The sequence below is a fragment of the Nannobrachium achirus genome (assembly GCF_963921795.1).
Source record: "Nannobrachium achirus genome assembly, chromosome: 14".
Classification (NCBI taxonomy): domain Eukaryota; kingdom Metazoa; phylum Chordata; class Actinopteri; order Myctophiformes; family Myctophidae; genus Nannobrachium; species Nannobrachium achirus.
The window spans coordinates 16,772,473-16,800,184 of record NC_137821.1 but is presented as its reverse complement, the minus strand read 5'-3'; the positions used below and the strand labels follow the sequence as shown (position 1 = coordinate 16,800,184).

The 27,712-nt window shown below is 41.3% G+C and overlaps 2 protein-coding genes across 2 annotated transcripts; one reads left to right on the top strand and one right to left on the bottom strand.

The window, feature by feature from the left end:
* The first annotated feature begins 775 nt into the window (after positions 1-775).
* On the top strand, positions 776-22,982 carry etnppl (ethanolamine-phosphate phospho-lyase). The gene is made up of 13 exons (XM_080742347.1): positions 776-967; positions 4,464-4,582; positions 6,096-6,255; positions 10,575-10,649; positions 10,821-10,914; positions 14,824-14,940; positions 16,889-16,971; positions 18,216-18,441; positions 19,169-19,323; positions 20,151-20,240; positions 20,913-21,043; positions 21,243-21,313; positions 21,448-22,982. The coding sequence occupies exons 1-13, from the start codon at positions 912-914 to the stop codon at positions 21,547-21,549; spliced, it is 1,479 nt and encodes a 492-aa protein (XP_080598473.1). The 5' UTR covers positions 776-911; the 3' UTR covers positions 21,550-22,982.
* Positions 22,983-24,480: 1,498 nt separating this feature from the next.
* LOC308298534 (tubulin alpha-1B chain-like) lies at positions 24,481-27,472 on the bottom strand (the record flags this gene model as incomplete). Its single annotated transcript, XM_080742159.1, has 3 exons — positions 24,481-25,619; positions 25,701-25,849; positions 27,247-27,472. The coding sequence occupies 3 exons, from the start codon at positions 27,470-27,472 to the stop codon at positions 24,642-24,644; spliced, it is 1,353 nt and encodes a 450-aa protein (XP_080598285.1). The 3' UTR covers positions 24,481-24,641.
* Positions 27,473-27,712: the final 240 nt, after the last annotated feature.

Sequence of the window (27,712 nt, the reverse complement as noted above, 5' to 3'; positions counted from 1 at the left end):
CATATCATATATCACATATACCATATATCATATCATATCATATACCATAATATATGGTATATGATATGATATGATACGATATGATATGATATATGGCATAAATCATATCCATATCATATCATATACCATATCATATCATATCATATCATATATCATATCATATACCATATATCATATATCATATATCATATCATATATCATATCATATCATATACCATATATCATATCATATCATATATCATATATCATATCATATCATATCATATACCATAATATATGGTATATGATATATGATACGATATATGATATATGGCATAAATCATATCATATATCATATCATATCATATCATATCATATCATATATCATATCATATCATATCATATCATATACCATATATCATATATCATATATCATATCATTTCATATCATACCATATATCATATCATATCATATCATATCATATACCATATCATATCATATCATATCATATCATATCATATCATATCATATCATATATTAGAAATACAGTGACACGAGAAAAGAATATGAAAGGAGGATTAGGATTTCACCTCACTTGCACTTGCACTACTGATGATCACCGGATAGCATGGCAATATTGTGATGCCTGGTGGTACACAGAGCCATAGTGTGAGAGAGAGAGAGAGAGAGAGAGAGAGAGAGAGAGAGAGAGAGAGAGAGAGAGAGAGCGCGCGCGCGCAGTGTGTGTGTGCGTGCGTGTGCGCGCGCTCTTGCGCGTATGTAAGGACCAAGTGAGCGAGACTGTTTACGATCTAGTGAGCAGGCTGCTCCGCTGCTGTCAAGCCGTCTGTGCTGTAGGCAGCTGACAGTGCATGAGAAACAAGACAATAGTTGTGTTGTTTTCGCCTCGCATTGAACAAACATCAGGAGGATGACGGAAGTTTTCAGCAAAAACAAGACCATCGACTTGAGGAAGAAACATGTCGGGTATGTATGGAAACGCATCATTTCTGCACGGATCATATACTGGTCTATACTGGAAACGTTGGGAAATGCATGTGCAGGTTGCATCTGAATTCGAAGTTTATTTTAACAGTCATGACTCATGCATACTGTATAGCCTACTACATCATAATACGTATAATAATGCCATATCCACGTTCAAATAGGCCTATACATTACATCAACAGACATACAACCAAAAATAGGCAAATATAGGATGATTAACTTATCTCATAATCTCGCAATTAATTGTTATCATCATTTGAGGAAGAAAAAAAGTTTTAGCTATGACATGAGTAACTTTTATTTGTAATTTCTTTGTGCTTTTGAGCTAACACACAATTTGCTAGAAATGTGTCATGATATATTTGTGTGTGTGTGTGTGTGTGTGTGTGTGTGTGTGTGTGTGTGTGTACGTGCGTGCGCGCGTGTGCGTGTGCACTTACTATGTATTTGTCTGCAGACCAACTTTGTCTTCAGTTGTCTTCTTTATTAAAGCCTTTTGAAAAATGCTTGAATGTTGAATTTGTTTTGAAACTTTTAGAAAATCTAACAAACAAATTTAGGAAACAAAAAAAATAAAGGGTTATTTTATTACCCGTAAAAATGGGTCCACAAATAGGTCCTGACCCAGTGTTTGGCAAACAGTGTTTTAGCTTAACCTCTAGTTAAAATATCATGCCATGATACCACCAGACCATGCTGCCCACACATGCATTTTGACTGAGAGGTTATAAATGAAGCATAGCGTTAGTTTATGCAGGACACAAGAGTCTCGCCCGGCTCAGTAGTAATTTTCCTATTCCTAATTCACAGCTCTGCTGGTCATTAAGTCACACTGTCATACTCCAATCAGAGCTCTCGTTCTGTAAAGGCTCTAACAGAGTCCAGGGTGGAGAGCTATTCACTTCACCTCGTTGTAGTTTCCTAGCTATCACCTAGGCTTTGTTATGTATTTTTAGGTGATAGCTAGAAAACTACACCGCGGTGAAGTGAATAGCTCTTCACCCTGGACTCTGATAGAGGCTTAAGGGAGGCTTCTTTAAATATGTCTTGAATTCTAGCTCTGCTTGTCTTGCTGCCTGCTTCGTATCCGCTGCCGCTTAGCTGATCCTCCACCCCAGCCTCCACCTTTCAGAGTCTGACATAGGCTCAAATACTTGTGATTTATGTCTGACTGTCAATGTATTGCTATAGTATTGTATCCCTATGGGGGGTTTTGCATAACGTTCCCTGATTTTGCCTAGCAAGCTGCATGGACAAGATTCAGGGAACATCTCAGAGAACGGAGCCTCTAACGTCAAGTTTAACTGTATTCCATTCGTTGCAATAAATGGTTAAATCTACGTTAACATGAGTGTTCCTGATTAAATGTTATCTCATAGGTGTATCTTGAAGTTAGCTCAGATGTTTTTCTATAGTAGCCTTTAGCTCATTAAGCCTCATTACATTTTACAGGCCAATACTGTACGTACGAACAAACACAATTTTACAAGATACTTGATGAAAAGTCTGTAACCACTTTACTGGTGCAGGTTAGTAGTAGTACTACTACAACAACAACAACAGCTCTCTATATGCAGACCCGATCCCTGTCTGTAGAACCAGCCACACTGGTTAGACTGAAATGTATAGGCTATAGGTTAGACTGACATGTGTATATATTGGCATTCACAGATATGGGCTTAATATTGATGACATCAGGGATCTCCATATATGGGTGATGTCAGAGCGTGATGTCAGAGCTTCAAACTAGAGCCCGACCGATATATCGGTCAATTCGATATATCGGTCGTTTTGGAGCAATCGGTATCGGTATCAGTGAATTATTCCACCGATATCCGATGTATAAATTGTCTGTAACGTGTCTGCGGATAGAGCATGAAACCCTGAGTTATATAGGCCTATGTGTGGGCAATACCAGAATTATCCAGCAGAGTGGATAAAAGACACATATTAATTCATAAACGAGACAAAACACAGCAGAACCCCCAAATTAAAAGAGTATTATTATCCAACAAGCAATAGAAATTGATAACTGCGACCAAACTCAAAGTTTGACATGAAAAGCACAAAAAAAGCAATAATCTGACCATTTATCCGAGGGGCGAGCAGTCAATTAAATGATCTTAAATGAATAAAAAATGATTTTTACAAAACATCGGTATCGGTGCTCTAGCACTCTCCAACATCGGATATCGGTCGGAAAAAATGGTATCGGCCGGGCTCTACTTCAAACAAAGCGTTACACGGACATTACACAGAGACAAGATGTGACCGTTCTCATACTAAACTGCAACCTATGGTCACAACAATAAGGCCTAGCTTGAAAAATATTGATTATGTATCATTATATACCATTTTGGATACCATGGAGGGGCGTAAACGAGATGAGCTGAGTGTCGAGAGCTAAGAGAGCAGCACTGTGAATGAGGGCTGGGGTTGCTCCATGTGTGGAATGGTGTGTCTGAGGGTGAGAGTGAGTGTAATCTGTGTCACTCAATACGGTATTATTTTCACATACCATGCATAGGCCCTACGGTATGTGCAGCAAAAAAGACACTGTGCAATGTTAACCACTTGAAGTTGAACCCTATCCTATGTCATAATAGGCGCACATTCTTTGAAAATAGCCGATTGCAACGCTTTGTGAGCTTGTAGATGTAATATAGTGCAACATTTTTTATCGTTATGTTAAGGCCTGTCCATATAGTCTCTCCGAAACCGAACTTTTCTTCAGAGAGTTACTACATTCCGACGTGCAGATTTCCAACTCTAATTCTGTGTAATGCTTTTCAGAAGTCGCGAGTGACGTCATTTTGTAGTTGAACCAGACCTTTACGACAAAATGTTCAGTTTCTGAGAAAGTATGGACAGCCCTTTAAATTTATTTTATTGTCTCCACCAGCCGAAGGCTGAGGGAGAGTATGTTTTCCCCTCCGTCCGTCCGTCCGTCCGTGCGTCCGTCCGTGCGTGCGTCCGTGCGTCCTCGCAGTTTGTGAGCAGCTAATCTCAGTCACCGTTGGCCCGATCGCTGCCAAACTGAGCACACACACTCCCTGGATGCCAATCTAGAACCTCTGCCCCACATTTTTCAAATCAGCCTCATGGTGGCGCTATAACAGGCCGATTTGTGTGGCCTGGTTGTTACCAGCTAATCTCCGGCGCCGTTGGCCCGATCGCTGCCAAACTGAGCACACACACTCCCTGGATGCTAATTCAAACCATTTTTTAAATCAGCCTCATGGTGGCGCTATAACAGGCCGATTTGTGTGGCCTGGTGGAGACCTGTGCTCGGAAGAGCACTGCTTCTAGTTCTCCCTGTTTTGACAATGATGGATTGTATCTATAGGAATCCAAATGTGAGAAAAAACACTGGTGGCATCCTTTAAGCCTTTCCCCCCCATGTTAACTCTTACTATCTACTGAAAAGTTGTATACCCTGCATGCTATCTATATCATTGTGGCTTATCCATTGCAGGCCGTCTTGCAAGGTGTTCTTCAGCCACGACCCCATCAAGATTGTGCGAGCCAAAGGCCAGTACATGTATGACGAAAAGGGGGAGCGTTACTTGGATTGCATCAACAACGTAGCCCATGGTAAGCACAGACCAGCCGTTTGCCAGTGGTGGAAGAAGCACTCATATCTTTTTACTTAACTCTTTTAGTGCTAAAACCGAATATTTTCGGTTCTTTTTTTCATTCCAATACTATTTCTTTTTGCTATTTTACTTACCCTGAGCTGCTAGTAGCGACGTGGGTGGTCCTGGCTCGTCCATCGCTTTCCAACGAGCCATGCTACATGTTGCGACGATTTATTCCATTGAAAATGGTTTAGAATAAAGTTTAGAGCCCCCCCAAAAAAACTCTATTTTTGCAAGACGTCTTAAGGTTTACAAAAACCGAAAATTTTCGGTTCCTTTAATAAAATGAATTAAATAATCGGAGGCCTCAACGAAGCCCCGGTCTAGCCCTGGATCCAAGCCGCCTACCAAGCTCTCTTTCCACCGGCCCGTAATCGGGTAACGTCGCCGAAACGCGCCGCCCAATCCAATACAAAGTCACATCTTTAGAGGTCATTTTCTCTGAACTGTGTTCCTAGTGCAACGGAAAAGTTTTTTTTGCGGCTGAATAGCTTCAGATCGGTCTTCTAAAAAATAAAACAACCAATTGCTAACTGTTAGCTCTCGGCCTCCATTTCACGTTCATAACACTGTCTGCGGAAAAAACACAAGCCACTTCTTCGTGGTTAACCGGATGTTACTATGAAGCCTTATGGAGGAATGGCTGGCACTCTAGCGGCCACTTGTGGCGCCTGGCAGTCATCGTGTTAAGGTATCAATGCTACAGTGTATAAAGTTACAAGTGAAAGTTACAAGTGAAAGTCCTGTAATCTACATTATTGGCATCAAAACTACTACAAGTTAAAGTACACAGAATGCAGAATGTCCAATTTCAGAATTTTTCTAAATGTGTAAAAAACATATTTGTAGAGTAATTGTAGAAGAGTAAAATGTTAAAGATTTGCCTCTGAGATGTAATGGAGTGGAAGTAAAAGTATTGATAATTACAAATTCTTCAAAACTGTACTTGAGTACAGTATTTGAGTACATGTACTTAGTTATTTTTCAGCACTGCCATTTGCACCCAATTGACTTTTGGAATTAGGACAGACAGACAGACAGACACATATGAAACTAGAATGTAATGTGATGTCTCGTTGCATAAGAATACATACGTATATTTATACAGTATATGTCTGTATGTAATACCCCTGCCAAGCAACATACAGTACACATGTCCATGACCAGTTTCACTGCCATTCACTACAGTCCTGGTTTTAGTCACTTTAACCACTTATTTAATGAAAATCTTGTGAAAATTCTTCTGGAAACTGGCACTCCTGCCGGCATTGCTCACAGACAACATGGGAAATAGACGTGTCCAAAGTCTCGGCTTGTGTTTGCTACAACATGTTGGAAGCTCATGTGTGGCTGAGGCCTAAATCTTATGTAACTGAATTTCCCCCTTGGGATAATAAAGGTATCTATCTATCTATCTATCTATCTATCTATCTATCTATCTTTCTTATGTTCTTTCCTTGATTCCTCAGTGGGCCACAGCCACCCAGATGTGGTGAAGGCCGGGGCTGAGCAGATGGAACTGCTGAACACCAACTCTCGCTTCCTACATGACAACCTTGTAAACTACGCCCAGAAACTTCAAGCCACACTACCTGACAAGCTGTCTGTCTGCTACTTTGTTAACTCTGGGTATGTGCATGTTTTTTACCGTGGTATTTGAGACATGGTATTTGAGACATGCTCATTTCTTTGTTTGATCACTTCCAATTTCTCTTGTTTATCCTGTATCCTGTATGACTTATCTCCCCTGATTGGATAAAATTGGTATCCGGTCCGTTTACTAAGAGCTGGAGAGACAGGGTCTCCCTTACTGAACAAATACTCTATAGCAATAAGTACTAACAGAATATAGAACTACTTAACACAATTTAAATGCAACATACATTTACCCTACCTTCAAAGCTGCAATTGCAAACCATGGGATCCAAACCTGGGTCTCCTGCGCCAGACACCAAACATTTACTGCTGAAGCACGAGGGAATCCCCACTTCAGGGGAGACAGTGGCTTCATGAGCTTCAGGAAGGACTACTTGTTAACCAGTGGATCAGGTGTCTTATGTGACACCAGGGTCTACGTTTCTCATTGGGAGAGTAGGGAGACCAAAGTTCCAGCCACACTAGAGATGTGTATTCGATTTGAATGCTCAAAGTCAACGTAAGTATTTGTTGCATCAAACCAACTAGGCCATACACATCTCCTGGATTAATTTCTGGGCTGAAATAGTTGACTGAGATTAAGAGATCCTTTCAACAGTGGCGGTTAGACTTTAGGCTGGAGTGGGTCAAAACATTGAGTCATCTTTCTTGCACCTGGTCTGACATATTGAACCACGCTGGCATTGTTAATAATTTACTTTGCAGTGTGCGCATGGAATGATCTGAAATCCTTATCACATTTTTTTCCTGAATACCAAATGGAGTGTGTGGATAGCCAACCGGCGGGAGAAGCGTGGATTCACACCCTCACCCTTGGCCAATGGTCAAGTCCAAGCCTGTTTGCTCTGGAATGTTCCAACAACTGGTTTAGACAGCAATAAAGCAGCACTGTGGTAGAATGGAATAACATGTTAAATACCTGCACACAATACGTAGTAAACAGTGCTTGCTTACTATAATTAGGGGCGGCAGTCACTCTGGTAGAGGTAGATCTGTCTTCTGAGAGCCATAAAGTTCCTGGTTCAATCCCTGCTCCTGGCTGCTGTCCTTGAGCAAGACACTAAACCAGGTACTGCTCCCAATGAGCAGGTTGGTGCCTTCATGGTTGCCTCCGTTTGTAAACCGCATTTTAGCATGTGATGTGCAACAGTGTTGTCGCTGTGAATGTGAAAGGGGGAATGTGAAGTACATACAGTACAGTAGTAATGTGCATTAAGTGGTCAGAAGATTAGAAAAAGCACATAATTATACTGTAAATACAGTCCATTTGCCTTATTTGATAATTATGGCTGATACCAACCAGTATCATCAGTTTGGGGCCTTAATTAGATTAATCTGACTGAAACTCCTTTCACACTACACTAGCGCTGCATGGGATTCATTTTGGGCAACTCAATAAAGGCTTGAGCTCATTAGGTGTAGATTCCTCATTGATCTCAATAAAGTTTCTTAATCCATTAATTGCACTAGGTAGGCAGTACCTCCACCTCTCCAAATCCGGGTGGCACATTCTGTTCTGGTGGCTAGGTGTCACGTTCCAGAACCTTCAATTGTTTGATCAAATTGTGCAATCAAATTGACATATTTTGACTTATTATCTTTCCTTGCAATTTTTATCCCACGATTTTGTAACCCATTTTTGTCACCCAGTGCCAATTGCCTAACCTGTAATCCTGGTTTCTGCTCTGGCATGCCTGGGGAGCCCTGGCTGGCCAGGGGGAGGCAGTATAGAAACCAGGATTACTGCATGTTTTTGTGAGGGTATCTACCCTAGGAGACACGGGGAGAACATGCAAACTCCACACAGAAAGGCCCTTTCGCCAACCCCACCTAGGTGTGGGCGCTGATGACACGGAGGAGGAAACACACCCCCAGCGCCCACAGCATCCCCCAGCGGGAATCGAACCCACCGTGCCCCCTATTGTGACATATAACCCCTTAAAAGGCTTAATGATGCAGTGGTGAACATCAATGACTAGCATCAGATGATGCATCTTGCAAAACCGGTGTGTCACAGAAAGGTTAATGTGCCAATGATTTGTTGTTTTGACTGGCAGCATTGCCAGATTTGTGAGAGAAATAAGCGAACAAACAGGTCTATGAAAAGAAGTGGGAGAGTGTTTTTTGCAGGTCTTTCAGTCAGAGTGTATCAAAAAAGCAACTGGGTTAAGACAGCGGAAGCTTGTGATTGGCTGCGCGGAGGTGACGAAAGTCGGGCTAAACCTTAACCCTAACCTCAGTAAAACTAACGCTGGTGAATGCAACCTGGTGAAATGCTAACCTGCCGACGCTTGTGAATGCTATCCTGGTGAAATGCTAACCTGCCGACGCTGGTGAATGCTAACCTGGTGGATTTTAAACTGGTCGGAACAACGGTACTTAACCCAATTGCTTTTTTGATACACTCAGACTGAAAGACCTGCAAAAAACACTCTCCAGAAAAGAAGTGACTTATTTGAAAATAGCCAATCTACAAGCACTCTACGCTTCGAGAGCTTGTAGATCTGCAATTTCTTTAGAGAAAAGAAATCTGGGGAAAGGGGTAATTTTTTAATCTCTTTGAAACATTTTTAATAACACAAATCTTGAATGGAGGGAGGGACCCTGACACAAGATAGTTAGGGGTCCTTGCCAGGAAAATGTTTAAGAACCACTGGTTTAACCAAACAAGCTCACATAAGAAACTACACTTTAGAAACAAGCCCCCCCAAAAACTGCCAATATTTACAAGCAACTTTACAGGAAAAACAAGTCCAAAGTGGCTTATAATAAGCAGACATGGCAACGCTTTCTTGGAAGTTTGCATGTCCCCATATGAACACATACTTCTAGGAATCAGTGTATACATATACACATACTTCTAGGAATCAGGCTCAGAGTGAACCAATCAAACTGCATATACACATACTTCTAGGAATAGGAATCATCTTGGCTCGTTCGAAGCAGCTGTCTAAGCTGTCTGTATTTAGTCTTCTTTGCCGTTCTCCCTCTCATTCCTCCTGTCTGGAAATGAAAAGATTCATTCAAGACCATGCCTCAACATTTACTGTCATTTTATACTTGATTTCAAAATTAGAAAGTGACATGGAAGAATGTCCAATTGCTGCGCACAAGATATCTGAAAATCTATTTGGCACTTTGCCATCAAACCTGCTGAGTGCATTTATACTTAGGATGCACCCTAAACATAAAGAGTGACACCATGATCTATCTCTAGCGCAACCCTCAGGCCACATTCGTCAACTTTGTGCACAAATAATTTAATAGGCAAATTCCAAGGTGAGCCCTAGTGGTTTTGGTGACCCCTGGTCTAGACCACAGTGTCCTCAGGTTAGAGTTCTCAAATTCTGCCCGAACTATACCCGTAACCTGACCCAACATTTTCGGGCAGGGTAGGGCCTAAAATGTATGCTAATCAGTCGGGCCGGGGCTGGGCCTCGGGCTGGCCCAGTTATGGCCTTAATTTTCAGGCCTGTTGAGAACACTAGCTCAGGTCACAATTTCCACTTGCATGCAAGGTATCTTAAAATCTTATGGGCAGATGATAATGAAACCTGTCTGTCCAACAATTGGTCCCAAACATGCTATCTTGAAACGGAAAAGCACAATCTCTCTTGATTTCAGACTCTTGTTTGTTTGTTTGTTTTGTTATATGCACTTGAAATGGAGCCATAGCATAGGCCAGGGGTTTTCAAAGTGGGTGATGGGGAACCCTGGGGTGCCGCGACAGCAGTCCAGGGGTGCCGCGACATAATTTGATAATATTTGGAATTTATTTTACACTTGAAAAAAATATTTAGTATAATTTTACTAACTTGAAGTACAGTTACTTATTTTCAGTCAGTTCTAACCAAAATGGCTATTATCTCAACGTTTTCCTCGCAAAAATATCATCACTGTCAGGCAGAAACCTCTGTCGCACAAAACTAGTGAAAACAGCCGATCTACAAGCTGTAGATCTGCTGTTTTCACTAGTTTAGTACATTTTATAGATGATAAATACAAAACGAACGGTTTTGGACATACATGGTTTCCACCCGACAACGACGCAATGCTATAAATATAAGGTGCTGGGAGTGAAAATTATAATGTAGGGGTGCCTCGGATTAAAAAAAAATATTTATGGGGTGCCCTGAGACAAAAAAGTTTGGGAACCCCTGGCATAGGCCATCACGCATGGCAGTAAATCATCAAACCTTGTCTTGCTTGCTAGTGACATACATGGCTACTCCTGTGTATTCTGTGGTGACTGAGTAACTCAAAAGATTGACCTTTTCCCTTTTGAACGTCAGGTCGGAAGCCAATGATCTGGCCCTTCGACTGGCTTGGCAGTACACGGGCCACCAAGACATCATCACACTTAACAAGTGAGTAATGTTCCATGGGCATTATTTACTTCAGACTGGCACCAGTGATGATTATGTTTACGTATCCAACAAAGTGCATGTGTTTTCGGCATTGGCCAGCATATTGAACCATCACTATCACAGCTTGTGTTCCGTGTTTTCCATTTTGTCTGCACTTTTGGTTGTTTTCAGTGCGTATCATGGCCACGTATCATCGCTCATTGACATCAGCCCATATAAGTTCCACCAGCTGTCAGATGGGGAGCAGAAACAATCTGTTCATGTGGTGAGTGCTGCCAGGCTGTCTGAACCTCCTGTGCCATATCAAAGCACCATGACTCAACCTGCTTCACTGGGCTTTGACAGGCTACCGCGGGTTCACTTTCACGGCACCTGTTTGTGTACACATTCCATGCTGGCAACGAAAGAGTGTGTGTGTGTGTGTGTGTGTGTGTGTGTGTGTGTGTGTGTGTGTGTGTGTGTGTGTGTGTGTGTGTGTGTGTGTGTGTGTGTGTGTGTGTGTGTGTGTGTGCGCGCGTGCACATGACAGTCAGGCACAAGTATCGTTAATATTAACTACATTAACCCTGGTGTCCCTATTTTGGCCATGTCATTATAAATGAACATTTTCCAAAATGTCTAAAATGTTTAAAAATATGAGAATTTCTCTTTTTTTCTTTTCTCTTTAATAACGCTAAAAAAGGTAGATCTACAAGCTCAAACGTGTCAGAATGTAACACATTGTGAGCTTGTAGATTGTTATCAACATACGATAAAGTATTGTATAAGGGCTTGAGTGATTGTCCTCAACACGTATTAGTTTTAATAATGCTACATTAATAATAATACATTAGAATTAGTGATTAGGGTTCTAGTTAAACTACATTGTGTGTGAATTAATACAGTTTACACAGCACAGGTCACATTCCTGTTTTGTTCTTGTTCAGATAAGATAGGGTCGGGGCCCTCGTGTAAATGTGTGAAAGGTGTCTCACCGTGGGAGTGGGACACCTTTAAGCCAAGTCACCTTTATTTATATCCACCTGTTTCCGTGAGAATTTACAGTAGAAATATGTGTGGGACACATCCGGAGAACAGCAGACAATAGACATACAAGCTCACGCCGGAACTGCCGCACACCTTCTGCGCAATGCACGATGGGACATTGGAAACTTTTAAAAGCAACAGAACAAGTTGACTCAAAGTGATTTCCAAATGAGGACCATACAGAAAAACATGAAATCCATAATAAATCATAGTACACAAAAGCAAGACTAATGTCAAACTTATGTTGTAATAAATTACAACATAATTATAAAATAAAATAAAAACTCAATAGAAACTAGAACAATAAAGAAAAACTCTATCTTTTGTTAGACCCATGGAGGGCAAACAATATAATTTAGAAAAGGTGCTGGTTTGATTGAAAAAGATTCATAGGTCTACACACAGTGTGTGTAATTTTATATATACATTTATTCATGGGACTAAAAACCATGATCACATGGTATGGAGCACAAACAGATCATACAATAATAACGATAAAGTACCAGTACCACAAATGATACTTAAAAGGCTCCTTATTTACAAATATCTTATGGCTTATCCGACTGTAAGGGTAAAGTTAATTTAAACACAGATGGTTTAAACAATAATTCGGTAAAATACCTTTCTGTGTAATTCCTTATGCTTACATTAAGACAACTGTACTACTCATCTCCCAAGCGGTTATCATGACAAAGGTTTGCGGATCCCTTGTTTTCAATATTATTTCAATTATATCTTCCAATTAAACGCACATTCTGCTGTTGTTCACGCTACACATTACAAATAGCCTGTCCGTTCTTCTGGCTTTCATGCAACAGGTACTTTGACACCCTTGTTTAAATTCGACATAAATATCACATCATGTCATCATACTTCTGAGCTTATGCATGAGCTGATAATTCAGCCTCTGTTCAACAGTTAGTTGATGTTGTCGCAATTTTGTGTGAGCCAGTGGTAAGACAAAGTCATCTACAGTATATTATCTGCTTAACCTGCAAGACCCATGGTGACGCATACACAGCAGACCCAAATTATACAGGCTAAACAAACAGTTGGACGTTATTTGAGTTGACTGACCCAATGTACCAAAAAAAAAGTGTTACAAAAAGCAATAGACTATGAGTATGAGTACAGACCGTGAAAGCGCGGCCTCACGATCCTTCTGGCTTTTTGGGTTTTAAGCGGGAGGTGTCAGAAAAGTTACCACAGGGATAACTGGCTTTATTCCTGGTCTATTCCTTTTTTTAAACATTTTTATAATTCTTTTATTCTCTATTTTATTATAATAAAAAAAAACTGGTGCTCCTGACTAAGGCTGGGCAATAGCCTTAGTCTTACATCCACAAAAGCATAAGAAAACAGTAGCACTGTTTGAGGTGATCAAAAGGAATAGGCTGAAGCTATAAGCTTATGAATGCCTATTCTACATATTCAGACTGATGCTCTGTTTTGGAATAGTGGATGGACATCAATTTGAATATACAAAGTGTTAACATTGGCTACCAGGAAACAGTATAATCCGTTCATCGAGGTTGTGGAATAAATAAGGAATTCCTCAGAAGTGCTCACTAGGGATACACGGTTGAATATTTTGTTCTTGGGTCCACTCCTTCCCTCAGTCATTTCCTCTGACTCGGGTGAAGTTTGATATGCCTGCTGGAGGAATACCCAGCTCTAATGTTACATGCTAACTAAGACGATTCAGTCTGTTTCACACAGCTTGCATATTTTATTCATGGTCCTAAGACTTTTTAGGAATCCCTTTCGTTATTCTATTCACACCGGAGTCCTTTGTTTACTGACAGAAAGGTTGACCAAAGTATAGTTCGTATCCAATCGAACTATACTTTGTGCACCATCGTTCGCCATTACAAAGGACCCCATTTTAATCCATGCTACCATTGCTGAGTCAGGAGCAGTGTTGTTCACATAGGACAGGGGTCTTCAACAGGGGGTCCGGGATCCCTAGGGGGTCCTCAGTGTTACTATAGGGGGTCCTCCAAATCTTCCAATCCTTTTTATATTAACAACTTGAACCCTAGTGTCCATATTCTGAGAACTGTAGCCAAAAACGCCTCGCAGCTTGTAGATCAGCTATTTTTGTTTTTTGTGTAGAGGGGTAAAAGAGACAGACAGGCAGAGTTCTAGTTTGAAATGTAAACAAGAGAAAGATAAAATACTGGCTTTTGGCCTAGTTAACTTCAGGTGGTTTTCAAACTCCCTTCAACTACCTTAACTGTCACAAACATTCCCCCAATATCAACTGGATTCTCTGGAGTGGCCACATAATTTAAGACGTTTTTGGAATTTGTTCATGAGAATGTCAAATGTTTTTCCACATTATTTGAATATCCAGCATTCAAAACGATCCGTTGAATTTTCTTTAATAAAATGTCAACTTCCTGTGGATTTTACCATTTACCATCCAAATTATTATTATTATTTTATCACAGATCTCAGCCAATCATTGAGGACTTGAGCTATCGGTGTTAGAATAAACAGTGAGTTGAGAGACATGCAACACAGGTTATCTAAAGCTATAACTAGTAAAACACCTCAGGGCAATTACCTGTGTCTACATGTTATCTACTGTACATACTGTACATACTGTATGAGGAAGAATACAAGTCTGTTCGCCCTCCTGGCTGTTCGCCAAAAAAGTTGGATATTTCGCCCGACCTTTCTCCCAGTGCTCTTATGACCTTTGCCCAGGAATTACAGTATTCTTATTGATTGATGTACAGTAGGCCTACCTTAGACTTCAACTTGTGTAGCCTATGATACGAATGGATAGAAACACATCGTAATCTTCCAAATCGAATGATGGCTGATAGTTGTCCATAACAATGTGAGCACATAAATGTCAGTTATTGGCGAAAACCCCAGGCAAACGGACACCTCCCGGGCGAACGGACAGCAAATAATAATTGGCGAACGGCCGAGCGGCAGAACAGACTTATTACCATGAGGAATGCATACCAACTGGTTGAGATACCAGTCACCCTATATGTATCAACACGTCAGAACCAAACGTGGAGAATATTTTAGAGCTGTTATGTCAAAAAAAAAGAAGGCCTCAGTCTATCAAATGTCAAATGAATAGACGGGTAAACCTCACTAACGCTCTCCTCTTCTTCCAATATCCCAGGCTCCCAGCCCCGATGTCTATAGAGGCAAATACAGAGCCGACCACTCGGACCCTGCCACAGCATACGCTGACGATGTCAAAGACATAATAAAAAATGCCCACGATAAAGGACACAAGGTAAGGAGGAGTTGTTTTGAAAGAGTGTGGTGCTGACTAGCCAGGATTAAGCCCCATGCTGTGATATTATCTCTTTTCATGAGCATTTATGGCATGCATATACTGCTAACGACCCCATTACACTATCACCAGGATAACAACCCCATAACTCTCAGAGTTACAGAACTGTAATGCTTGAAACCCACGGGCGTGCATTCTCTTTGAAACACTTTGTGCAAACGTCCCGCTGAGGCCAGGTTTGGCGCGAACAGTCGCGCACAATAAAAGAGTGTTGGTGGGTTCCCATCAAGGAAGAAAAAACTGCGACTTTCACGGTTGCCTGAGCTAGGAGCAGTGTTGTTTACATAGGAAGTAAACGCAGGCAGAAAGCGGTCACAGAGAAATGGGTTGTTCCGGCCAAGAAAATGCAGATCTAGTTCCGTTTCCGGTCCCAAGCCAGAAGCACTATCTTTGGGGCACTTATACACCACGGATCGGCGATCCGCTTTTGGATTGTTTTTAATCAGATCTAATCAATCTAAACTCGGGAAAAACTCAACCTTCGGCAGTCAATGAGTTGCACTGCTCTAATCTAATAACAGTAAAATGCTATGATGAAATTATACTTATGAACTAATAGAACTGAATGTATGATTTAAAGTGTAACTCAACACCAGGCCATATTTGTGACTTCCATTCCATCCATTAATAGTAGGTGTGTTAGATGTATGTGTGCCAGTGGGCAAGATTTGCCAATAGTCAATAGTATTGTAAGTGCCTGCTCATTAGCACACCACTGTCAGTGTATGTTTTATTGCTATTTTTATTAGCCGCCTGCTAGTTTTTAAACCTTTAGCGGGGCAGACGTTTACTCAAGAAGAGAAACGACAGTAGAATGTAAATGCTTGAACACTGCATTCAGGTGTCCCCAGTCTCACTAATGATCAGGAATGTGAAATAGACAGACACACGCAGCATACCCAACCAAAGAAAAACATTGGCATGTATACATTTAGAAAACCACAGATACTTTCTAATCTACTGTAATATAATCTCGGTTTCAAGGCAGGCGTGTGCCTCACTTGAGCACGACGCACAGGGCTCAAGCCTGTTGCTGATGCCTCAGGCACCATTTGAGGTGCATACCAATACGGTGGGAAGCAGTTATAATCTATTTAAAACTTGCACATAGTATTTGATAAAGAAATCTACTTTTAAGGTCCACAATCCGCATATGGAAACGATATGCAGCATATTTTTTGTTCAGAAATGTAAATATTCAACGTATCTGTGGTTTGCAGAAACGTACTGTACAATGCCAAAGTCTTTCTTTTTGACCAGGTTGTCAATATTACAAGCACTGGCAATCAAGAAACTCTAAAATAATCATTGGCATGTCTTACTCCCATAGATAGAGGCATCTACAGAACCAGTTACCTTGGTGTTCCACAATTTGACAATTTATTTTCCAACCTTTTTTTCTCTCTTCTCTCTCCTCTTTTCGCTTTTCAGGCCGAGGACTTGGGATGTTTAAGGCCAAATCCCAGGTCCCCTCACAGAGCACAAGAACAAGTACAAGTGTTTAAGGCCTCCAGACTCGTTGGCCGTTAATCCTCTGTCCCAAAGCACAACCCAAGGCTATGTCCCGGCCTCTCAGTGGCAAGAAGTGGATCTCAGCTCTCACAGAATGACTTAAGCAGCTTCTAACGGATTTTTGTGCAGATGTATGTTCGGGAGAACGAAGACAAACTGGACAGTTGTGGCGTATGATTTTAACCCTTTCTATGTTTCGATATGTAAAAGATGGCGAAAGTGTCTTAACTTGTTCAAAAGTACGCAGTTGATCATTCTGGCTGTGTGAAATGTTATGACCAGGCACGAGTAGGGGTCTGTCTGTGGATCGTCTCCCCCTCTTCCGGTCTCCTCGACTGGTTTGCTGTTGGGTCTGATACGATCTTCTCTTGTGCAGATTGCTGCTTTTATCGCTGAGTCGCTGCAGAGCTGTGGCGGGCAGGTCATTCCCCCAGCGGGCTACTTCCAGAAAGTGGCAGAGTATGTACACCGGAGACCAAACACAACTCCATGCTTCATGTGCCTTTCTGTTACATGGCTGCAGCGGTCATCGCCATGCTGGCTTGTGGTGGACGGTTTTGTTAAAATTCTATTTTTGCCACGGACATTCACAATTAGTAGACAAACACATAACGAGCTAGCCCTAAATGACCATTACAGGTCTGTAACTCTGAGGGGCCCTTTCCACCAAAAGAACCTTGGTTCAAGAACCAGTGCCGTTCAACTTTCTTGGAACCTTGGTTCGTTCTTGCGAACCGGCCACGAACCGGCTTGCGTTTCCACCAGATTGAACCATGATTGAAGTTCAATTGAACCAAAGGAACCAAGGATTTTGTGGTTCCCGTTCCGAACCAACTTTTACGGTTCGGAACCAACTCGGTTCTCGGTGGAAAAGCTCACCTCTGGTTCATCCCATAGGCGGGAGAAAGAACCCAAACCGGTTCTTTGCCGGTTGAAAAGCACCCTGAGAGTGTACAAACTATTAGATATAAAAATGAATATACTGTAGGTATAGGTAAAGCGACAGGCCCCATTTGAGGCCCCATCCTGGCATGTATCTGTTTAAGTTCGCTCCAGGGTTGGGGCGTGCTGTGTGTGTGATTATATGTATGCTATGCTATGTGTGTGTATATTCTACACTAACTACAGTATGTACAGAATGTGTGCATGTGAATTCACATGTCTGCAAGTTCGCTCCAGGGTTGGGGTGTGCTGTATGTGCAAATGTCTGTGGGGCTGTGTCAGTGTTGATTTTGACAGCAAATTTTAGTTCTTGAATACAATTCAGTTTAGTCATATTTTAGTCACGTCAAATGTTTTACTTTTAGTCTAGTTTTAGTTCACTAAATATCATAAGATTAAATGTAAACAGTTAATTTTGTAGACAAAAAATATATATTTTGGCAGGCATTGATGGTGTCGTTATGCCTGATTTTACTCTTGGTTGCATGCTGAGCTTGTGAGATCGGCTATTTTCAGAACGCAGCAGTGAGCGCAACCAAACATAAAATTACTTCTAATGGATCTCTTCTCCACCAGTCCCTCCCTAGCATTTTAGTCTAGTTTCTATTCGTTGGCGAAATTGTCAATACATTTAGTCTTAGTTTTAGTAATCATAGCTTAGCTTTTATTTAGTTTTTATTTAGTTATCATAGTTTTAGTCGGCGAAATCAACACTAGTGTGTACTACTGTATACCACTGTATTCTCCTGTCATTTCCACAGACATGTGCGTCAGGCCGGGGGAATATTCATTGCAGATGAAGTCCAAGTGGGCTTTGGTCGCGTCGGCACTCACTTCTGGGCTTTCCAGCTGCAGGGTGAGGACTTTGTGCCTGACATTGTCACTATGGGTAAGCCCATTGGCAACGGGCACCCCATGTCCTGTGTGGTCACCACCAGAGAGGTGGCAGAGGCCTTCAAGTCTACTGGAATGGAATACTTTAATACGGTAAGAGTCTTATATACACATGAAAAGACGTTTATCAAACTTATTATTTTGCTGTTATTATATGGCCTTTCCAGCCTAGGCCATATGCCTTGGGTTATCATCTCCACCAGGAGATCATTCATTCGGCCCTGTCTGTGTGTGTCAATAATATCGCCTACTACATGGCTGGCGACAGCAGGCCAAGAACTTCAATTCAGTGAATATTCTTTCGGTCAGTGCCAATTATGTCATCTTCTTTTATTTATAGTCACAGACAATGATGAGAATCATGAGATAATGAGATATGCTTCCTGTCAGGCTATGGGCAACAACTAGCCAATCGCAGACATGCACATTTGGTCGACATTAGATGAACACCAAATTATATTATATTTAATATTTATTAACTCCCAAATCACAAGAGTGTTAATAACTGCACACATTGAACTCAGCCCAAGCTGTTTTATGTCTTTCTAGTGTGTTTCAGTCCAAGCTTATATTGAGATTCTCACCACCCTTTGGTGGACAAATTTGTAGATAGTTTTGATAACTTTGCCGTTTATAAAATTAAAATAAAACTAAACAAAAACAGAGCCTCAGCCTATATACAGACACATTCAAATTAAAACAGAGTGCTGAATCCCTTGGTGACCTCCCAGCAGCAGATTTCTCAGGTGGTGTGAAATGAACCTAACCTGGCCTGTATAATTCTGTCCCCCGTCGGTCGGCTCGGTTTTGGATTTCTCAGTTCGGCGGGAACCCGGTGTCCTGTGCCATCGGCCTGGCTGTCCTGGACGTGATCGAGAAAGAGGACCTCCAGGGCAACGCGCTGCGGGTGGGGCTGTACCTGTGCAGCCTGCTGGAGCAGCTGAAGGAGAGGCATCCGTTAGTGGGGGATATCAGGTAGAAAACCAATTAAGAACAGCTGCACACACACACACACACACACACACACAAACAGAGAGCACACAGTAAGGCAAGGCAAGTTTATTTGTAAAGCACATTTGAACAACAAGACAATAAGACAATAAAGGGGATACTTCACCCCCAAAATGACTTTTTCGATCTATTACTCACCCCATGGAGACTTGAATTCATGGATATATATATATATATATATATATATATATATATATATATATTGTGTCGCATTCCTAAGCCAATAATTTGAGGAGACTCTTTGTGTCTCCATAGGGAACAAAGCAGGCTTTGTGTCTCCATAGAGAACCAATGCTGGTCTTCAAACTATTGGTTTAGGAATGCGACAAAAACTAAAGAAAATCCTATGAATTCAAGTCCTCCATAGGGTGAGTAAATGATAGAAAAACAGTATTTTTTGGAGGTGAACTAACTATCCCTTTAAAACATAGAGCATTAACACTCAAAGAAAACTCAACAGTCGAGTGCTGCAGTATTTTATTTGGGTAGTCTCTCCTGAAGTGGCTTGGTATTAATCTCTCTGATTCAAGGTGTCTCTGTTGAACACAGATAAGCCCTTCTACCTTCAACTGGCTGAAGAGCATTGGACTTGTCTTTGTACAAAACCTTAGGGAAAGGCAGGGTCAGACTTAATTTTAACAATAGTTTTTGTAACAGATACACTTTTTATTTTGTCATAATCCAATTTTATTTAATTGTATTCCAAAAGAAGTGCAAGAAGGATTGTGTGTGAGTTTGTGTGTGTGTGGGGTGACTAGGTCAAAATGATATGGTGTCATCATGTCTGACAGGGGTCGTGGCCTCTTTGTTGGGGTGGAGCTTGTGAAAGACAGAGTGAAACTCACTCCTGCGACAGCTGAGGCACAGGAAGTCATATACAAGTGAGTTTGTGGCTAATCTTGCAAACCGCTGGACCTTTATTTTTTAACTTTTCGAAATATTGAACTTTTTAAACGTTTAATTTTATACTGTAAGGATATGGCGGGCTGAACCCTTGACCAATATGGACGACTGATGTCTAAGAGATGGAAGCTGCGCCATGTTACGTTTATTATAACATTTTTGCATTTTCGCATTCCTAAGACAAAAATTCGATTTTAGTAAATGTACTCCCATTGATTCCGGATGGGGACCCAAATGCATTTGGGTCCCCATCCGGAATCAATGGGGGTAAATTTATTGTGATGACATTTTTGTCTTAGGAATGCGACTAAAACAAAAAAAATAATATTATTGAACTCAAGTCTACGACTCCATGGCATGAGTAATCAATAGAAAAAAAGTCATTTTGGGGGTGAACTAATCCTTTAACCTCCCCTCAATTAAAAATGTAAATAAATACAGAATGCAGAATGTAAGATAATATAGAATGAGTGTATTAACCACATGAAACCTACTGTGTGGATCTTTCCGGCAAACATAGCAGATCTTCAAGCTCTTGTGAGCAGTAGGCTATTTTCAGCGAAGAGTGTATAGAGCTTAGGCTTAGGGGGACCCCAGTCCCCCTAAGCACAGTACGTAGGGTTTAAGGGCTAAACTCGTTTTGTCCCCAGGCTAAAGGAACAACATATCCTGCTTAGTGCCGACGGACCACATCGCAACGTCCTCAAGTTCAAGCCCCCAATGTGTTTCAGCGCGGAGGACGCTGACTTGGCGGTGCACGAAATCGACCTCATTCTCACAGGTACTCCTCATATTCCTGTGTGTTTTGGGGTTTGTGTTTGTGACTGGAAGGAGCCGTTGTGAAACAACATCCCTCTGTCAGGCTCATTCATTATTTAAAACGCTCAAGGTGTATTCTGATGCAAACCGTTAGTGTGAGAGCTCTCATTAGCAGACATGTATGCGTGTGTGTCTGTCTGTCTGTCTTCCCATTATTCTAGACCTTGAGAACGCATTGGGCTTGCATCTGCCTAACCTAGTAAATATAGAGAATGGAGGAAGTAAGAGAAAGGTAAGCCTGGCTCTGTTTGAGTCTAAAATAATCTGAATAGCTTGAGATGTATACACTCAAATCTTAATGCTCGAAACCTTTGCCTGTCGAAATGTTTGTACCAGGAGACAATTTTCTTTGTCTTTTTTCCTAAGCTGACCTCTGAAGAAAATGGACATGATCATACCACGGGGCTGCTGCACAGCATGGAAAGCACTCAACGGGGTCCTCAACAAAAGAAGCGCCTGAGGACATAACACTTGTCACCGTCTTAAGTAAAGCAAGACCTCGGGAGAAACCTAGAAACGCCCATTGCTCTCATTTTAGGTGTTCTTGGAACACCTAAAGGTGTTCTTGGAACACCTGTTCTTGGAACACCTGGAACCTGTGTTTCTTACGAAACACAGGTTTAATTATCCAAAATCATATTGTGTCTTTATTCAAAATTAACTCAGTGAGCTATGGGTCATCTCTGCTGAAGAAAAGACACTTAATGAGGACATTTTATGCCTTTTTTATTTTTGTTACGGTCCTTCAGACATCCAAAACCAAACTTTTCTTCGGTGAGTTGCGACTTTCCGAACTCCAATTCAGTGTAATGCTTTTCAGAAGTCGCGAGTGACGTCATTTTGCAGTCAAACCGGACCTTTACGGCGAAAAGTTAGGTTTCGGAGAGACTATGGACAGGCCTTTAGACACTTCTTCCACTAATTCCAGTTTCCATGCGATCTTTCATAGTTTCATCATTAAACATAAACAAACTGGTTCACAGTGATGCTGGTATAACTAATCAATACTGTATGTGTATATACTCAGATAAAAGAATAATTCAATTTGTATTTTAATCTCTCTCATGTGCTAAAACATGGCAGACGGAAAGATGTTTCTCTCCCTGGTGGTATATTATTACAAGGTTAGCTTATATCACTTGCGGGAACCAAATCAAACACCTAGTTTGAGTACACATTTGTATTTCTTTATTTGGTAGAAGGGATGGCATAGAACCCTTATGAAAAAGTTAAATTTCATTAGGCTATATGCTGCATGTAGGTCATTAATTCAGATATTATGATGATAATGAATGTCTACTTAATTCTGATCAGAGAAGAGTAATATAGTGCTCAGAGCATTTCTTTGATCACAGTTAAGTATTGAATGATGTTTTTAGTTTTGGTCCATAGCGTTAGTGGAGTTCTCCCTAACGCTATGGACCAGAGCAAGTTTTTAATCCGAAAGTCACACTCTTTAATACCCATCTTGTTTGAAGGATTAACAAGTAGGGTTAGGGTTAGGTTAGAAAAGAATAAGTGCCTTACCATGTGTGATGAGATTATTTTGTCAATCTTATTATATTCACTTATGTTTTAATGAAGGACATTGCTTGATGCTCAGTTATAATATATGTACAATAGTACATATATTGACTCATTTCATTGTACATAGTACAATTAAATATAAAAATGTATTAAATTTATATGTGTGCATTTACAGTATCTACTGTATCAATCTATATTCCAACTAAAGGTGCTAAAATAAGTTATTTTTGTAATACCTACTAGGCATTAATCATGTGTCATCAATTGAATGAATGAAAGGAATAATTCAGCACAAAGATGTGAGAAATGTATCATGCCATGTTGACTAGAGTATATGAACAATAAAATTCCCTAATCGTGTCGTCTTGATTTTAGTCTTGACTTTTCTTTGTTTTGCATAGTACTCTTTGCAATAATATGCTGTCTGAATTTTGGGCATGTCATCATGGGTGAAAATCTTATAGTTCATTTTTTATACAATTAATTTGGCTGTATGAGTACATGTTCAATGAACGCTAGTATTACCAGAACATGTTTTTTTTTCCAGAGCTTGTAATTGATCACAAATGTGTGGGTGGGCCTTATTACAAAAAACATCATGGGTCAATGACACGACAGTTTTCAGAGCTACATCCAAAACAGATACCGACACATATTAGCTAATTATCAAGCCATGACTGCCCTCTTGTGGTTGCCCTTGTGAGGTTTCTTGGGGACATTTTAGAAATGTTGACACCTGTTCCAGCATCCATTTCCAAATACTGTATATCCATTCATCATTCATATTGAAGTGATATACTGTATCATTTGACACCCTTTTTGTGAACCCATTGTAAAGGCTATTGCATACATTTGCAGTATTGCATTTATATAACAATAATCTGTCTATAGGTAGTTGCATTAGCAGAGAGGAATGTCCAGCACTGGGAAAGTCAAGGAGCTCCTACATGCCCCAAAACCCCCCTGACACAATTGTGATTGAGAATATTCATCAGCACTTACCTTAGCATAACCTTAACCCAACCCTTCAAAACAGACACTCTCTTTCTGGAATTTCTATTCTTGTGGGGAACATTTGTAAGTTCAGATATCCAAGCTATAAAAGCATATCTGGTCAGGGCATACGTTCATTCAATGGTCAACTTACACGTTACCAGGCAGTGATAGGTGGTACTACATGGCACTCGTCTCAAACCCTTATAGGGGAGACTCGAGTTTATCATGTGACCAAATAGTTGTGAGGAAGACATCATTTCCTGGAGTCTGAAGGTAAGACGTGAACCACAATCAAAGGCCCTGGATAATTGAATGCAAACCCACCCAGGACAAAATGCTTCTATTTATGAAAACCCAGAGATGGTGTCATTGCTGACAAGGTCTCATGCACAAAGACAAGTCCACTGGTACCAGAAGTGTAGTCTAGGTTTTTTTCAGAGGGTATACCATAATTATTCCCTCCCACAAGACCCACACGCATAAGTGCTGTGAACCTCTGCACTGTTTCTTTGTGGAGAATCTGCTACTCCAAGTTAGCTGGGTCTTATAGCAAAAGGTAGTTTGTTATTGCCTACCATTACACGTAGTACCCAAACAGCTCTCACATCTGTTACAGCTGTGGCCTACATCAAAACTACGCAAATGTTTTACATTTGACACCATTTTTTAAATTAACCACTCAGTCCAATTACTGTAGCTGTATAAACACTTATAATATCCAATCCCAAAAAGATCTTTAAAACCTTTAACCAGGTTTCACTGATAGAAATATTTTTCAAGAGACGACTGAAGGTTTTGTTGAAGCTCAGCTGGGCCTCAAAAAGGAAAAACACAAAACCTTTATGGAAAAGACAAATGAAGGATAAACAAGACAAATTAACTGCTCATACCCATTGGGTGCATTTAATCGTTGCAAGCGAAAACACATTCACAGGAATGAAAGAAAACAGGAGAGGCGCTCTCACAAATTCTCACATGGCCCATTTTCCCCCATCCCATTACTTCTGTTCAACGGCAAATCAGACAACAAGAGTGGCCTAGTATTCTTCCCCCTCCTCGTCCTCATCTCCGACACTGTCAGCGCCCACCTCTTCATAATCCTTCTCTAGGGCGGCCATGTCCTCTCTAGCCTCAGAGAACTCCCCCTCCTCCATCCCCTCGCCGACATACCAGTGGACGAAGGCGCGTTTGGCATACATCAGGTCAAACTTGTGGTCAAGACGTGCCCAGGCCTCAGCAATGGCTGTGGTGTTGCTGAGCATGCACACGGCCCTCTGGACCTTGGCCAGGTCTCCTCCAGGAACCACCGTGGGAGGTTGGTAGTTGATGCCCACCTTGAAGCCTGTGGGGCACCAGTCCACAAACTGGATGCTGCGTTTGGTCTTGATTGTTACAATGGCAGAGTTGACATCTTTGGGCACCACATCTCCACGGTACAGCAGACAGCAGGCCATGTATTTGCCATGACGGGGATCACACTTCACCATCTGATTGGCTGGCTCAAAGCAGGAGTTGGTTATCTGGGCAACCGACAGCTGCTCATGATATGCCTTCTCTGCGGAGATGACTGGGGCGTAGCTGGTCAGAGGGAAGTGGATACGAGGGTATGGCACCAAGTTGGTCTGGAACTCCGTCAGGTCAACATTCAGGGCTCCGTCAAAGCGAAGGGAGGCGGTGATCGACGACACAATTTGACTGACGAGCCTGTTGAGGTTGGTGTAGGATGGCCTCTCGATGTCCAGGTTCTTGCTGCAGATGTCAAAGATGGCCTCGTTGTCCACCATGAAGGCACAGTCTGAGTGTTCCAGGGTGGTGTGGGTGGTCAGGATGGAGTTGTAGGGCTCAACTACAGCCGTGGACACCTGGGGAGCCGGGTAGACGGCAAACTCAAGTTTGGACTTCTTGCCATAGTCCACAGAGAGCCTCTCCATCAGGAGTGAAGTAAAACCAGATCCAGTGCCGCCACCAAAGCTGTGGAAGATGAGGAAGCCTTGGAGGCCAGTGCACTGGTCAGCCTGAAAGAAATAAAAGGTTTAATCAGTTAAAGCCGAATTTATGCAGTTTGCAAATAAAGATCAAATCATCAAGGCCCTCACCAGCTTGCGAATCCTCTCCAGGACCAGGTCAATGACCTCCTTGCCGATGGTGTAGTGTCCACGGGCGTAGTTGTTGGCTGCATCCTCCTTTCCAGTGATCATCTGCTCAGGGTGGAACAGCTGGCGGTATGTTCCCGTGCGTATTTCATCTGTGAACGGAAGTTTCAAAGGAAATGGTTGACAATCATTAGTACTTTATTTGTTCAAGTTTTCATTAATGGAATGATTAGCCTCAGAAACCCAGACTTCTTTTGGTGATCGGAAGAAAAAGAAGTCTGGGCAAACCCCCCTATAACTGTGCTGGCTCATGACATTTTAATTGTATAAATAAATGTAGCCGTTCAGATATCTTATTTTACATCAGTATTGTTCATGTGAACTGGTTTGTTTAGGCTTATCCATTATAATGATAAAATCACTATGATTTATCAGTCGTTTTCCACCGCAGATCGGATCACTTCCTCATTTACTCAAAGTAGACAGCAGGGGGAGTCATGTCCCTCCTCATTTACTCAAAGCAGACAGCAGCAGGAGTCATGTACCCCTCTGCGTCATTTTGAGACGTCGGAGGACGCGGCGAGATCCGCCGGCCAACAAATAATGTCCGTGTTCCCTCAGAGTGTGGAATGCTTGACCCCCAACAAATCCTATCGATTACTCACACCATGAAGCCTTGAATTCATGAAGATTTATTCGTTTTGAATCATTCTTGAGCCAATAATTCTATATTGGCAGTGTCCACTGCGGTAGGAAACCAATATAACAAAACTAAATAAAATATAAACTCCCAAAAAACTCAGTGTGATCACTGAGAGGCCTACTGATCAGTGGTGTAAAGTAACTAAGTACATTTTCTCATGTAATGCACTGCAATATTGAGGTATTGCAGCTTTGCTCAGTACTTTTAGCCTACCGTACTTCTACTCTACTACAACTACACTACTACTCAAAGAAAAATATTGTAATTTTACTTGAAAACTTTAGTTACTAGATTTTGATTATTATTACGAAACATACATTACTCACTTCAGTCCTGTGCATTTTGGCCATTTGAAAATAGCCGATCTACAAACTCACAATGGGTTGCGATGCGACACATAGTGACTTTGTAGATCTGCTATTTTTCAAAGGTTTATGCATTTTAAAAACTTAAACATTTTGAAAAAGAATTTATACTTTCTACTTTAACAGACTTTTACTTGTAACAGTATCTATTGTGTTTTACTTAAAGTAAACTTGTTTGTTTGTCATTTTACTTTTTACAAGAATTTTTTATATGAGATACATAAAGTGGTTCCTGTGTAAATATGCTGGAAAAGCATACTAGGAGCTTTTTTTAGTTGACCTTGTACCAGTGATTTGTACCATCATGAAACTGTACTTTTCCCAATGCAACCTTCTAATAAATTCTTCAATCAATCAATGCAACAAATCAAATTATATTGAGGCTTCATGGTGAGAGTAATTGATAGGAAAATGTGTTTTTTTGGGTGGGGTCGAAGTGTTCCTTTAAAGTGGCAAGGGATGGGTAAACTGTTGAACTGACCAATGACAGTGGGCTCCAGGTCAATAAAGACGGCTCTGGGGACATTCTGTCCTCCCCCGGTCTCGCTGAAGAAGGTGCTGGCAGAGTCCCCGCCTATGATGGTCCTGTCACTGCTCACCCGTCCGTCAGGCTGGATGCCGTGCTCCAGACAATACAGCTCCCAGCAGGAGTTGCCAATCTGGACGCCGGCCTGGCCGACATGTACTGAAATACATTCACGCTGCATGGGGGGGAGAGAGAGAGAGAGAAGGAAGAGTCAGTGGGTGTAATGTTAAATTCACTGTTTAACCATTATTTTATACTTTAGCTATTCAAAAATAGCAGATATACAAGCTCATAGCACGGCACTTGCTTGTAGATCAGCCATTTTTGAAAAATCATGAAAATGTGCATAAAACTTTGAATATATATATTTTTAAAGGGAATATTTGTAACCCAAGTCTTTCTTTCTCTGGATCGCATGGAA

What these genes read in the sequence shown, in the direction of transcription:
- etnppl (XM_080742347.1), top strand. Translation starts at nt 912, where the DNA reads ATGACGGAAGTTTTCAGCAAAAACAAGACCATCGACTTGAGGAAGAAA. An exon ending in GACATCATCACACTTAACAA is followed by an intron (nt 10,650 to 10,820) that starts GTGAGTAATGTT and finishes GGTTGTTTTCAG; the next exon opens with TGCGTATCATGGCCACGTAT. An exon ending in AATCGACCTCATTCTCACAG is followed by an intron (nt 21,044 to 21,242) that starts GTACTCCTCATA and finishes CCATTATTCTAG; the next exon opens with ACCTTGAGAACGCATTGGGC.